The following is a 16,419-nucleotide window of genomic DNA, read 5'->3' on the forward strand; positions in this document are numbered from 1 at the left end:
AGATGCCATAAAACGGTTGGAGGCGTTTTAAATGTGGTGCTACCGACGTATGTTGATGGTCTCATATATACACCACACAACTAATATAACTATTCTCCAGAGGCTAAGAAAAGACAAAGAAATAATTAACACCGTAAAGAACAGAAAATTGGCTTACTTCGGACACATTATGCGTAATGAAAAATACCGACTGCTACAGTAGATTCTACAAGGCAAGATTGAGGGCAGGAGAGGCCCTGGACGTAGACATATATCCTGGCTGGCCAATCTTAGGAAGTAGACTTGTCTAACTTCAATTGATCTATTTCGAGCTGCTGTAAATAGAATGAGATATGTCAATGTGGTCGCCAACATCTCCAGAAGATAGGCACTTTTAGAAGAAGATAAGCGTATAAATGAAAGATGAAAACAGACTAGGGATTAAGAGCAATAAAATATACTATTAAAAAAGGGTATAAATGATCAAATAAATAAATGGATAAAGAAATAACGGCAAAATAGGATGGGAAAAGAAAATATAATCAGCTATGGGGATAATGCAGCTATTAATAGGAAAGAAAATGAATGAATAAAATATTTAGGAAATGGAAAATAATTAATAAAATAATACTTAAAGACAATCATATATTTAACCTTCCGATGACCAACCTTTTTTTGTTACACGGATGACCAAGGGGGGGGGAAAATTACCCCAAGTCAAAAATGTCAAAAAAGTCAAAAATGACAATTTACAAAAAAATAAAGTTTTTTTTTTAATTTTTAATTTTTTTTTTGGCATGGACTTTATGTCATTCAGCCAGTCACAACATGAGTATTAGTGTCATGTGTAGTGTGTATGTTGAGTAAGTATCTTGTTACTTTGCAAAGTCGACGTCATTATCGTAAAACTACTTGTAATTACACATAATAGACGCTATTTTACTAAACATCAACTTCAGAATATATTTTTTATTCGTAAAATATAGGGAATTTTTTTATTTCAAAATATGAGGATATCTAGAATGATATTAAAGTCAAATAAAAAAATAATGAGTTAAAAATTAAAAATACTTTTGAATTTATTAAAGAATCTCATTCTCAATCTCAAAACATACGCTGGGGTCACAATTTCCCCCACTTGGTCATCCGAAGGTTAAGGGAGATAAAAGTCTAAAAGGTAAAAGGGATATAACTTAAAGAGAATAAAGCACTAGCACCTAGAGGTATATGTAATTAAAATATTACCATCTAATTACACAAAAAAAAAATGAGAGGATGAAGGTAGTTTTAATCTATACTAAAATAAAATTACATACCGCTAACATAAATGTAACAATTTCATTAATAATATCCTCTTCGGTAAACTGAGAATTGTTGTCAGCTATTTCTATGAACATGTCTAGGAAACATGTTTTGGTTCCTTTGGTTCCTTTCTTTATTTCCTGTCTTCTGTTATTGAGAACCTAAAATGTTACATAAATTAATAAAAGTTACATAAATAAATAAGATTGATCCTATTCTCATTTATTTTTGTCTTAGGGTACGAACATGCCGAAGATACATGGATGTGCGCGGTGTAGGTCGCGATCGCGGTCGCTACATAAATGTCAAAACAAACCTTCATTTTCTTATGAGATCGCACATACCAAGGATGTGTCACCCGTTCACTGTCATCGCGGTTTACAGCGATGTCGATGCCAAAACAAAATAGTTTTTTTTTACATCGCGATCGACCTGCTGATCGCATGGTAAATTAAAGTTTATTGGTGGTTTTTACACCACGTGGCATTCGCCGGAACCTTTCTGGTTATCAGGTTACGACAAGCTTTGGTTATATGGAAATCGCAAAGAACACTGAAAGGAAGGTATCTTCGGTATGTTCTTCCCGTCATCGATGTAAACCTCGACCGCGATCGCGACCTACACCGCGCTCATCCATGTATCTTCAGCATGTTGGTAACCTTAGTCTACACAAAGGAGAAAAGAGAGAAGATGTATTGGACGCCTCTTAAAAAGATGGAGTAATAATAATAATATCGTATGGCATTTTTGCCGGGGAGATCCTTTCGGATAGTTCCAGCGCCAATTACATCTTTAACCCTGTTTCAAGTAACTAGTGTCGATGTACACTAGCCCAGGGGGACCGACGGCTTAACGTACTCTCCGAGGCACGGTGAGACGGCTCGTGTCATTATTGGAAATGAAAATGGTTTGTCTTTGGCAGGGATCGAACCCACGTCTATTGGCGTATGAGGCCAGCGTTTATGCCGTTACCCACGGCCGCTCACAAAAGATGGAGTGAATTTGGTTATCGGAACAGACAAAAATCCTAAACCTTATACCTGCAAGTAATAAAAAGAGGGTGAGTTTCTTCTTAAATAATTCTACCGGGTGTACTGTTCGATTTGGCGTGTACTGTTCCATCCTGGAGTGATCCAAAAAGAACCATTTGGTCGTCGATAACGACCAATTAGTATTTTGAAATTTTTCAGAACTTTAATAGTTGCATTTTTAATTATGCAAAGGAATTTTGATAGGAACATATGCAAACTATCTATATTTTACCTCGACACTGCTACACACAACTAAATTTCTAACTCCACAGCAGCTTTATACATATACAGGGTGTTTCATTAATAATTGTCCATGTAGTAACTGACAAAACCTTAGCACAAAATACGAAGATTTAACCTAAAACACTTAAATAAAATGTGGTTCCTTACTGAGTTACAGGGTGTTTTATCTAAAAATTTAAAAACTATTTTTGCTCTGCATTTTATATCTATTCGACGTGTCCTTTTCATACTTGGTAGGAAGTATAGGTACTGTACAAACTACTAAATTATGTTAAACAAACGTTTCTGGATATTACCAGAGGCGTACGACGGGGGAAAGTGAATGGTTGACCGTTTCTAAATTCTACGCCACTGGCGGAATTGCTATTTTAGTTCAATTTTTGGACTCTCCAATACTTTCTATGAAATTAATATACTCTTCATTCGTAACGATAAAGTCATTAGTTTTCGAGATCATTGAAGTTAAAAATGAAACGATATGCTTATTTTGATTAATGTATTGTGTCGCTTCATTTTTAATTTCCAATATCTTGAAAACATTTTATCGTTACGAATGAAGAGAGTATTATTTACATAAAAAGTATTGGAAAATCAACAAATTACACTAAAATAGCAATTTCCTCAGTGGTGTAGAATTTGGGAAGGGTCAACCAGGCACTATCCCTGTCGTACGCCTCTGGTAGTAGCTAGAAACGTATATTTATCTTAATTTAGTAGGGTGTACAATACCTACACTTTCTGCCAAGTATGATAAGGATACGCCAAATAGTATTAAAGTACTGGGTACAAATAATTTTTAAATTTTAGTCATATGAATCATAAATATCATAAATTAATCAAAATAACTGTGCCGTTTTATATTTAACTTGAAATATCTCGAAAACTAATAACTTTATCGTTACCAATGTAGAGTATATTATTTACGTAGAAAGTATTGGAGAATATAAAAATGGCACTAAAATAGTATTTCCTCCAGTGGCGTAGAATTTGAGAAGGGTCAACCATACACTATCCCCTGTCGTACGCCTCTGGTAGTAGCTAGAAACATTTGTTTATCATTATTTAGTAGGGTGTATAGTAGTCGCACTTTCTGCTAAGTATGAAAAGGATACGTCGAATAATTTTAAAATGCTGAGCAAAAATAATTTTTAAATTTCTAAATAAAACACCCTGTAACTCAGTAAGGAACCACATTTTATTTAAGTGTTTTTTGTTATATCTTCGTATTTTGTGCTAAGGTTTCTCCAGTTACTATATGGACAATTATTAATGAAACACCCTGTATACATACATAATCGTTCTTTGTCTACCATTAGGTAGAATTCGTTTGCCAAGGTTTACTCTTATTTGTTAATATATCTGCTATATCGTTGTTTCACTCGTTCATTGGTCTGCCCTTTCTCTTTTTACCTATGGGTTTAGCTTCCTACGCTCTTTTCTGTTTCATATTTCAAGTGTCTGTCCTTATTGTCCCTATCGATCTTCTGAGGTATTTAACCTCTGCTACTTGTATCCCTTGTGTTTTCCCTTTAACATTCAGTTTGATGTTCCGCATGTGAACGTTGTCCTTTATGTTGTTTCGTATGCTGTCATCTCAGTTTTCCTTGATATTTCTTTGTTATTAAGGAATCCTCTATTTAGTGCCTGGATATAATGTTAAGATACTAGGGAGCAGTTTTCTGTACTCTCTAGTCTGTTGAGATCGTGCTCAATGCTTGCTCTGTTATTTTACTACTCCCGGGTATTTGCATATTTTTGTTTATTTTTAAGACTCTCTCATAAAGTTTTCCTTTCGATTGAATCAACTCCTTTTTGCTTTTTCCGTGTCCGTAAAACTTATTCATACTTCTTTATTTTTCCTTATCGTTTTCTCTATTACCTATTACATGATGAATATGTTATGGTCTTGTGTTTCATTTCCTTTTCTGAATCCGCTGTGTACGTCCTCTAGTTTATGTCCTCTTTCTATTCTGATTTTTCTGTCTATTATTTTGTATAGTTTTGCTGCTATACACAATGGGGATATGCCTCTATAATTATGACAGTCCCTTGTATTTCCTTCTTGTGCTTTGCCTTTTCCTTCTTGTGACAAAAATTTTTTCTTTGCTTTTTCTCCTATATCTGTCAGCATTTCTGAACTTTATATCGGGACTTCCTCGACTATCTCAGTCCTTACTTTCCTTTTGCTTCCTCTAGTTATTCTTCCTTTTATAACTTCTGTTTCTTCAGATTTTTCCTCTGAGTAATTCGTCCATTATTTTGTTTTCATTTTCCTTTGCTTTTCCTTGCTCTCCGCTCAGCAGTTCTTCGAAATGTTCTCTCCATCTTTCCATTATATCCTTTTCGTCGGTTAGTAGGTACTGTTCCGTTGTTGGCCATCATTATTTGTCTACGCCTTATTTCCTTGTTGCTTCGTTTGTTGCTTCCATAAAATAAAATAAGTAGGTAATTTTCAAGGTATTTTAAGCTCTTTTAAATCTAATTTCATTAGAGTAAGTTTTCAATCTAATGGCATATAAAACAACATAATGTTATTATACATCCCACCAGACTGAAAACAATGGGAAACTTCCGAGGCTTCTACAATTTGCAAGCCATACGGATGCTGAGACTAAGGAAGATGAGGGAATTTTACAATTTATAATGGTTCCCTTCGTACTTCAATCAAAGTAAACATGTAAATCAAAAATGAATAACCATTTTCAATTTCGTTACAAAACGAAAATACAGCCGCATCATATTCTAGTCCAATCAGAGAGTGCAGCAAGCACCTCTACCGGTTTCGAAACTTATTAGTCTCTCATCAGGAGGCACATATGCTGCTCTCTCTGATCCAACCAAATTGAAAATGGTTATTCATTTTTGATAAATTTCATTAATTTATTATTTTTTATACAAAAAAACCTACAAGATTCACGCATCAATTAAAAAATCCAGTATGATTCAAACAAATTAATTTTCATATAATAAACTTTATAAATAAAGAACAAACGGATCTGTATTGAATTTATGTGATATATTTTAAGGTAGCTTCAGCTATTTGTGAATATTTATAATGTGAATGTATCATCTTTTTATGTAAACGACGCCACGTGCATGAGACTAGACACTATAATTATTCTAATTCAACTATACCTACCTATGTAATCTTATGTCATTGGACGAATTAATGTTTAAAAATTTATAGATAAAAGAACAAAATTACAATTAAACTAACAAATTTAGAAATTTATTACTTCTGGCAAGTTATTGACGTAACAAATGGTGAAGATTCTTGAATTAATGATACAAGATAGTCTCAAGATTAGTATTTTAACCCGGACATTAATAGGTGTAAGTAATAAAAAAAATCCAGAAACCACGCATATTATAGAGGTCGTTACCACAGATATTAGAGGTACATATTAAACCAAGATTAAATAAATAAATTAAGAAGAAGTTATCATAATCTTCAGTATAAGGAAATGTTAATAAAGAATGTTTCTACATATATATCCTCCCACTCAGTGCGTTATCCTGCTCAAGGATATTAGTCTGGGCTGATTATCGGAGAATAGGCCATTTTTGGGAAAAGTTATTTACCAGCAAGTTTATTGCTGGAATCGAGTTATAAGATTCTATGTATTAATAATATAGGTATGCAAAGTCCTCAGATAGTGTGCTACTTTTTTTATAAACAAAATCGCGCACGAAAATCGTGTTTTTTTTTTCAATTATTGCTCTATAACTCCGAAGATTTTAACTTTACAACAAAAATACTCAAATAAAAATTCACCGTGATTAAATTCTACATAGAGACGCGTTTTTTCCGATCTGCTTAGACCAAAATTTTCCTCGGAAAATGCGAGTTTTCCCAACAAAATCTTTAATTTTCAAATAAAGTTTTAGATAAGTAATTATCTACCAATAATTAAATAATTTGGTGACTTAAAAGCCTTTTTGGTTTGGATTATAGTTCCAGAAGCTGATGAAAATTAAACGAATATTTTAGCAACAATTCAATTGTAAATTAATAATTTACGATCGCCATAATAACCAAAATAATTATGATACACTGATCAAGCTTTGAAATCTTATAAATATGAGATGCCTATTTAATATTTTGTCGACAAAATATGAATTTTGTATTTTTTTGCATAATCTTTAAATGTTTAAAAAAAATAGTTATAAACAAATTAACGTTTCTCAGAAAGTTTTTATTATATTATAATTTAAAAAAATAGCTAAAATGGGCATTTTAAATATCTTTAAAATGAATGCTTTAAAACTTTTTTGCCACCATTTATAAAAAAGTTATGAAACAGCAAACTAATCATACGATTACTACTGTGTTTATACTTTTTTTTAATTCTTTCAAAGCGTAGAAGTGAGTTTAAGGTACAAGCTAATTATTTACAAAAAAATATCGATTATCAGTTTAATAGTTATATTTTAATTAAAGTTTATAAATATATTTTTTTGTAATTTACACGCGCGAAAGTAGAGTAACACAGTTCTGTAGCTAACATTTTCATTCGGAGCGACGACCGGCCGCGTGATGTACACTTTTAATAAATAATGCATGCTACGTGTCAGTCGCTTCGAGTGAACATTTTAGCTCCGACTCTGTATCAGGCCTACGTTTGCGCTAAAAATTACAAAAAAAAGTGTTTTTAATCTTTGATTAAAATATAACCATTGCAGTAATTTTTGACATTCTTTGTGAGTAATTAGGTTGTACCATAGACTCACTTTTAAGCTTTGAAACAATTAAAACTAATTATAAAAAACGGAGATTTCGTATATTTATTTTGCTGTTTCATAACTTTTTTGCAAATGGTTTTAAATTTTTTTTAAAGCATTCATTTTCAAGACCTATGAAATACGCATTTTAAGTATTTTTTTAAATTAGAATATAATGAACAATTTCTGAGAAATGTTAATTTGTTTATAACAATTTTTTTTAAACATTTAAAGGTTATGCAAAAAAATGAAAAATTTATATTTTGTCGATAAAATATTAAATAGGCATCACACCTTTATAATCTTTCTTAGTCTGATCAATGTCTCATGATTATTTTGGTTGTTATTGCGACTGTAAATTGTTAATTAACAATTGAATTGTTGCTAAAATATTCGTTTCATTTTCACCGGCTTCTGAATTTATAATCTATAACAAGAAAGCTTTTATTTCACCAAGCTATATAATTATTTATAAATAATTACTGGCCCAAAAAATTTATTTGAAAATTCGAGATTTTGTTGGGAAAACCCACATTTTCCGAGGAAAATTTTCGTCGGAGCAAATCTGGAAAACATGTCTCTATGCAGAATTAAATTGGGGTGAATTTTTATTTGAGTGTTTTTGGTGTAAAGTTAAAATCTTCGGAGTTATAGAGCAATAATTGAAAAAAATAAGATTTGTCGGCGCCATTTTGTTTATAAAAAAAGTAGCACACTATATACGGACTTTGCATACCTATACTAATAATATATAGGATCTTATAATTCGATTCCAGCAATAAAATTGCTGGTAAATAACCTTTCTCTGTACTTTACTAATTAGACCAGCGTATTATAACTATTTTTTATTCAAAATTTAAAGATTATGCAAAAAAAAAGAAAAATTTATATTTTGTCGATAAAATATTAAATAAGCATCTCATCTTTATAATCTTTATAAGTTTGATCAATGTATCATGATAATTTTGTTTATTATTGCGATCGTAATTTGTTAATTAACAATTGAATTGTTGCTAAAATATTCGTTTAATTTTCACCGGCTTCTGGAATTACAATCTATACCAAAAAAGCTTTGATGTCACTAAGTTATTTAATTATTGATTAATAATTACTTAACTAAAACTTTATTTGAAAATTAGAGTTTTTGTTAGGAAAACCCGCATTTTCCGAGGAAAATTTTCGTCGGAGCAAATCGTGAAAAACATATCTCTATGCAGAATTTAATTGCGGTGAATTTTTATTAAGCTGTTTTGGTTGTAAAGTTAAAATCTTCGAAGATATAGAGCAATAATTGAAAAAAATACGATTTGTCGGCGCCATTTTGTTTATAAAAAAAGTAGCACACTATCTGCGGACTTTGCATACCTATATTATTAATATATAGGATCTTATAATTCGATTCCAGCAATAAAATTGCTGGTAAATAACTTTTCCATGAATTTTGCTAATTAGCCCAGAGTATTATGGTGACATCATCATGTTTGATTAAAATGTGATTCAACTCTAATTTGAGCTGCGCAAAATGCTTCCAGTAGGGAGAGTCCTATGCAGGGCCGGATTTAAGGGGTGGCAGGCTGGGCAGCTGCCCGGGGCCCCCACATTCCGGGGGCCCCACAAAGCCCGAAACTTAAAAAAGCTGCTCATTATTCACATAGAATAATTTTTGGCAATCAATTAACTCTGATATTTCGTTACATGGCTTCTCTCCTGTTGAAAATGTATTTTTGCGAAATCACGATCATAAAGCAGAAGATATATTTAATTATCTAATTCTTCTCTTTCAAGAAGATGATATCGATTTGAAAAACTGCATGGGACTGTCCTACGACAACGCGTCAATTATAAGTGGAAAATATTATGGTGTTCAGTCTGAAATTAGATAACAGACATAATATCTTGGCGTTGCAGATTCCATGTGTCGCCCAGTCTCTAAATTTAGTTGCAAAAGCTGCAACAGTGTTGTCCTGCTGCCATAGCATTCTTTGATTTCTTAGAACCACTATATGAACTATATGTATTGTTCACTTCCTCTACATATAGATATAACTTTTTAATCGAATATTTAAAAGCTGCGTCTTTAAGCGAGAGCAACGCCGACCGTGGCAGAAATATTATTTATTGTTCCTAAAGGAGTAAATACTACTAGATGGTCATCTAGAAGTGATGCCGCAGAAGCACGGGTTATACGTTATAATCAGATTAAGGGAGCATAATCCAAAATTTCAGATGATGAGGAACAATGGTTTGTATAATCGAATGTGTGTACAGAAATCAGGAATATTTGCAATATTTTGGAATGAAATCTTAGAGAAGACAAGCAGCACAATACGTATTCTCCAATATACAAAAATTTACCTTAATTCAGGAGGGGCGCCACTTAGATCGCTTAACGAATTTATGTTCTTTTAAGGAATATTCGACTGACTCCACTGGATTATGGAACATCTCTAGAGACTGAAATGACAAAATCAGAGCAATTTAGGACTCAAAATTTTATCGCTATTATAGATAACTTCATTTCGTCTTAAGTCAGAGGCTTTCTGCATATGAATCCATTCATTCCAATTTTGGATTTTTACATCATTTGGAAAATTTAACTCATAAGGAAATTGAAGCTCACTCACTGAAGCTTACCGACTCGTACAACAATGATTTAGTTGAACACCTAGGTGTCGAACTGGTATAGTTTGTAGAATTTTTCAATTCATTTAAAGAGGAGGTTGGCTCATCAATAATAGATAAGTAAAGAGCTTCAAATGTACCGACTGATAAAAGAAAAGAATGTGAATGATGTGTTTCCAAACGTTGAGGTGACACTTCGTTTATATTGCAGTGGAGAGAGATCATTCTCAAAACTTAAGTCAATTAAAAATCGACTTCGGTCTATGATGAGCCAAGAGCATTTGAATCATCTCTCTATAATAATGAGCATTGAACACGATGTTTTAAGATATCTAGACATGTCCGACATAATCAAGGAATTTTCAATAAAAAATCTCGAAAAGTACCGTGAGTTTAACGATGCATCCTAACTATGTTTATTTTTAATATTTTACTGTAATAAGACAAAGCCCTTGTATTTTTTATTATTTAAAAATATATTGAGAAAAGTAGATCAACATTTTTTTAATATTGTTCTAAAGCTATTTGTTTGTGGCATTTATGTAATTTACTGTAACTGGGAAATAAGCCACAATTTAACTTGAAAAATGAATTTACTAAGTACATTAATATTTTGTATTTTGATAACGACGTCCGAAGTGGAAGTCGAAATGTCAATAAAATCATTTTATCGTGGCTGAATGGATCAAGCAATCCAAAGCCAATAAGAAAAGAAAAAAAATAATTTTTCAAGTTAAATTGTGGCTTATTTCCCAGTTAGAATAGTATTTTTTTTAATTTCTAAAAGGGAAAACCCTGTAGTTGACTATGTAGGTACCATAGTTATAACAACAATTTTTTTAATGGCAGGATGTAGGGCCCCATACCAATTCTGCCCAGGGGCCCCACTGCCTTAAATCCGGCTCTGGTCCTATATTTTTAATTCAAAAAACTTTACATTGAAGTGAAAACTTACTTCACGGCTTACTCCGTATTCTCAAGATATTCTAAGCGACTACCAATGCTGTTTTTATGCTGGAAGGTCAACAATAGATCAAATATTTACGATCCGACAAATAATAGAAATGCTAGCAATGCTAGAAATGGGAATACCAAGAGAATTAGTGGAGCTAACTCAAATGTGCGTGACAGACTAATATGCACAGTTAAAGATGGGAAACAGATCATTGAAGTCATTTAATAGAACATCGGGACTTAGACCAGGAGACCCCTTATCACCATTGCTAGTCAATTTGGCAATATGCAATAAGTAAAATATCGTCTGAGCTGACAAGGGGATGTGCGAATCGAGGATCAAAACTATTGTTGGCCATTGCTGATGATCTAGATGCAGTCGCTCATTCTACAAGAGAGAGATTTTCACAACTCCATGAGGAAACAGGTAGTCTGGTTTTCGAATAAATGAAGAGAAGACGAAGTATCAGAGGCGTAGCTACCCGACATTCAGGGGCCCCAACGCGGCATGTCGAAACAAAATTCCATTAAAAAAACTGAACAAAATATTCTGCAATTATTTCACTATTAAAACGCTTTGAAACAGTATACATTTATTGTTGGGATTTCGGCATTTTCTTGTAATGGATTCTTTGTTATAAACTATATGTACTGTACAGGTACCTATCTATTTTCTGCCTCTCGCCCTTCTATAACAACAGAGGTTTTTTGTTTCCAAGCTACTTCTTATTGTCTATTCACCGTTTACTGTGTGAGATATGGTATAATGTATAATGCGAAATGCAATATTTGCAATATTGAAACACTGTGTATTGTTTGCGTATATTTTCGTGTAATCTGTTCTTTATCTATAAATTGTATTTAGGTATATCTATTTGCCGGCCCCTCGCCGTTAAAGAACAGAGCTTCTTTGTTTACACTCCTTTTCAATATTTATTCACCCTTAGCTTGAAAATACTGAATCAGTTTTAAAACAATGAGTCTCAATTCAAATCTGTTTTTCGACTTTGGATTATTAGAGTTTATTAGATTTATTATTATTATCAATATTTGAGTGTTATACGCTGAACTTATTAGTTCCTAAGGTTGTATTATGCAATTTGCAATTTATTTAAATTTTGCAATATACAGGGTGTTTCATTAATAATTGGAAATAATTTAACTGTAGATTCCTGGGCTAAAAATATGTATTAAGATTTAACCCAAATCACCTAGTCTGAAAATACTTCTTACAGAAGCTAGGGCCCTTTGAAAAAGGCGTCTTGTAATTAGTTTTTTTAATACCTCCAGAATGCTTCTACGTATTTAAAGAAACCAAAACTGGTACGCCTATTTTATCTTCCTTTTTTATCTTTGACTTTTAAGTCTTTTTGACACTGGATTATTAAATTGTGAGGCATTCTAGTAATAAAAGGTACCTACTCTTGCTTTAAGTCGGTAGGATACAACGTTTTCTAGAAATGTCGATTTGAAAATTTTGTGTTTTTTAATGTGAGAAAAATTTTCAAAAAAAACTATGAAAACAAAAAAACGAGAACTGGTACGTTTATACCAGAAATGACTCGATTTCATCAATTGTGAATTTCTAGTACCGATCATATGCGTCCGTTTTGAGTAGTCAATGGTTATTTTATCGCATTATTTTTTGTGTCTTTAATTTTGAAATATTTTTGACACTAGATTTTTAAATTATGAGGTATTCTAGTACTAAAAGTTTCTTTCGCTTTAAGTCGGTAAAATACACTGTTTTTTTTTTAACTTTTTTTTTCAATTTTGATCACATTCAAAAAACGAAAACATTTCAAATCGATTTTTATAGAAACCGACCTAAAGTAAGAGTAATTTTTAGTACTAGAATACCACACAATTTAATAATCCAGTGTCAAAAATGCTTAAAAGTTAAAGACAAAAAAGTTATGCCATAAAATAACCGTTGTCCTACCCAAAGAGGACGCATATGACAGGTACTAGAAATTCACAATTTATGAAATAGATTTATCTCTGGAAGATAAATAGCCGTACCAGTTTTAGTTTTTCTAAATAGATGTGTTCTAGAGGTATTTCAACAAACTAATTAAAAGGCACCAACTTCAAAGAGCTCCAGCTCCCTTAGGAAGCCTTTTCGAAGTAGGTGATTTGGATTAAACCGTAAAATTTTGAGCCCAGGAATCTACAGTTAAAATATTTCCAATTATTAATGAAACACCCTGTATTGTTTTGTTTTATTTCATTATCTTTTATTTTGTAATAATATGACGATTTGTGTAATTTTAGTAAAATGTAATTGTTGTTGTTTTTTCCTACTCTTTGTACCTACGCTTTGTCCATAAAATTGTAAAATTTTCAGTGACAATAAAGTATATTTCTATTCTATTCTATACACATATTTTTACTGCTTTTGTTGAACATTTTTTTAGCACTATCCCATATCAGTCGTGGAAAAGAGCTCCGAGACAAACTTTGATAGGGGGGCCCTATGGGGCTAGCTACGCCACTGCGAAGTATATGCTAGTCACCAAAATCCAAGACCAAGAGTTATGGCAGATATAATTAAAGGCAGTACATAACTATGAATGACCACAACTTCGAAGTAGTAAATGAGTATAACCAAGTAGAACTAACTAGGGGCGGTAATCACAGATGACAACTACACAAAAAAGAGGACTTAGCAAGGATAGCTGTGGGAATAGAGCATTATTCTCCTTATCATCATTATTAAGATCAAAGCTTCTAAAAAGACAATCTAAATTAAGACTGTACGTGTCAATTATTCGGCGAAGGCGTCGCAATGCTGAATTGGTGATTCTGTAGAGAAGATAGAGTCTTAAAGACACTGTTTTTGAGAAATCAGGCGGTAAAAGATCAGTATCTAGTTTTTACTTTTTTTTTTACACTATTCATTTTCGTCGACTGGTCGTTTTCTGTTTTTATTTAGTTTTTGAAGTCGTAGGATATCTTTTTAATTAGTGCCTAGTTTATACTGCATCTTTATTCGTCATTTCTAATTTTGATCTTTCTATGTCCAATCTTCACTATTGCTTTGTTTTTTCCTTAGCTCGCAATCTGATTTAACATAGGATTTCTCAGATTTTTATTGAGAGGTCATCCTGTATCTACGTATATATATTTTAAAGCCTGGTCATGTTCGGGCCATTGACTTTCAGATCATCGTTAAAAAAAATTCCATGGCGTTCTTTAAATTCTTTTACTTGTATCGGTTTCTTAATCCCTGTATTACTTTTTTCTTCTATCCCAAATTAAAGCAATAACCCACGTATTTTCTTTTCTTTATTTTAAAGTTTATTAATTTGTTAAGAAGTTAATTTGTTCAATGTAAACGTAATGTACGTGTCGCCATCTTCGAGCAAATACCTAAACCTACAAAATTGAATAACAGCTTCCTGAAAGGAAATCACAGGAGAATTATAAGACTTGGTAAAAGATGCCACACCCATTCAATATACATATTATGTACTAGTTTTTATTTATTAAATATTTTTGTTTTTCCTAATAATAATCTCTTTCTTTCCGTGTTTCTCTTTTACCAGTCCAATTGTTTCTTCTCAATACTTTCTAGCAGAAGCTATTTATCTTTGATCTAATTTGTTAATTTCGGTATATATCCATTTTGATGATTCCAACAATCCTTTTAAGATATTTCCTTGCCATTTTTTACTCTTTGTCTTTGATTTTTTGATGCTGCGTTTTGTTTTAATTGTTTATGAAGGTTATCTTGCTCTTCCCTTCATTTATTTATGTCTTCATATCTTCGATATTTTTCGTCCAAATATCTATCTAGTATTTTCGTAGTTAGATGCTAAACAACCACGTCGGCTATCTTTGTGGTCGTTTGTAGATTCGATTTTGTTTACATTACATTACATTATTTTCTCATGTAAAATTATACCCCTTAAAGTTTGTCGCACTCATTTAGAAAACACCCTGTACTGATGACGAACATGACCAGTTGTTAAAGTACCTAACTTTTTTATTATCCAACATAACCGAATGAATCTAAAAGCAGAATATTAAGAAAACCTGAGGCTATAGTTGGTTTTTAATTTCAGTGTTTTATAAATGATAGAATAATCCACAGGGTGATGCGAACTTTGAGAAAAAAGCACAGTTTAATTCGTACACCAGGTATACAATGACAGTTTGACTGTCTAGCAACAATATTATTACAGCGTTATTGTCAATGAATAAGGCTATAACGTGGTAAAAAATCGCTTAAATCGGACAACAGGTTTAGGAGATTCGAAACATCAAAAATGACCAAATATTTAGTGGATCGATTTTTTTGCACCGCAGTGTATAATTCCAGAGCTACAACCTTTATAATAGGAACGATAATGGCATAAATGTCACACACTGACATTTACTCTTGAATTTGAGTGACTTCTTTTTAAACCATCTAAAAATCATTCCCATAAAATAAAGTTTTTCTAAAACGTGGTGGTATGAGTAATTGCACAAATATCATTGAAAAAAAAAACAAAAAAACAAACAACTAAGTAGTCCCTATCTAAGATAGTAATTTAACTTTAAAAATCATACTTACTTCTTCAGTATATGAATGGAGATTATGCTTTTGTTTCTTTTCATAATTTGCAGAATTGGTTCTATCGAATATTGAATCAAAAAGTAGCCATGGTCTCACAAATCGTTCTATCGCCTGCAGTTGACCTCTAAAACATTTTCGTATTAGAGAACTTAACTATAGTACACCATAACGACATAACTTACTTCCTGTATGGAGAATCTTGATCAAAGGGCACTCCTAATACTCCGTCTATAATAAACGAAAATTATAATTATGTGTTCCAAACTAAGTTTTTAATATTTTAACAACTATGTTATAACAAAATAGTAGCAAAAAGAGTAATTAATGATTTAGTGGAGTCACTGAAGGTGGATATGAGCTATTACCTCCGATTTCGTTCAACCTCCATCGATTTGCATGAAAATTGGTGAGTTGTTAGAGGATATCTCAAGAAAAAAAGGTGACATAGTGCCAACTTGCGCTTTTACCCTGGGGGTGGATGCCACCCCTTCTCGTGGTGAAAGTTATTTTATTAAAAATAACCCCATAATTAGATAGGGGGACAAATTCTAAGCAAAATTGGTTATAAAAAGTTATTAAAATAAATCAAACTTTTTGAGTTATTAAAGATCAAAAATTTTCATTTTTCGTAAGAAAAATGCATGTTTTTAACCGATTTTTCATAGATAACTGAAAAACTATAAGTTTTTACAAAAAAGTTATTATTACCAAAATTGAAGCTAATAAAAAATTAAATAAACTCCTTACTAAAAAACGTTTTAATATTAACTAAAAGTGAGTTATAGGTAATTGAATGCTTATTTTTTTTTCGGCGAGTACCCAAATGTAAGTATTCAAGCTTAAATTACGGGAAAATTATGCATTTTATAACATAAACTTATTGAACATTTGTGAAAGTACCTAGAAATATCTATCAAATGAGATACCGAACAAGTTAATATCATAGCATTAAAATTTATGCCCCAAAAATTTTTCAAACTACATCTTATAAAAATTTTTCCA

General features: G+C 31.9%; 1 protein-coding gene across 3 annotated transcripts in view; it reads right to left on the reverse strand.

Moving 5' to 3' along the window:
* LOC114328994 (probable cytochrome P450 4aa1) overlaps positions 1 to 16,419 on the reverse strand; it is a 150,435-nt gene that overhangs the window by 11,092 nt on the left and 122,924 nt on the right. For all 3 annotated transcript variants that reach the window (XM_028278000.2, XM_028277998.2, XM_028277999.2), the window contains exons 5-7: positions 15,600 to 15,645; positions 15,415 to 15,541; positions 1,296 to 1,442 (exon numbers count right to left, since the gene is read on the reverse strand). In XM_028278000.2, the coding sequence (XP_028133801.1) occupies positions 1,296 to 1,442; positions 15,415 to 15,541; positions 15,600 to 15,645 (320 nt within the window). The remainder of the gene's footprint in view (positions 1 to 1,295; positions 1,443 to 15,414; positions 15,542 to 15,599; positions 15,646 to 16,419) is intronic.

Source organism: Diabrotica virgifera, chromosome 8 (genome assembly GCF_917563875.1).
Source record: "Diabrotica virgifera virgifera chromosome 8, PGI_DIABVI_V3a".
NCBI lineage: Eukaryota > Metazoa > Arthropoda > Insecta > Coleoptera > Chrysomelidae > Diabrotica > Diabrotica virgifera.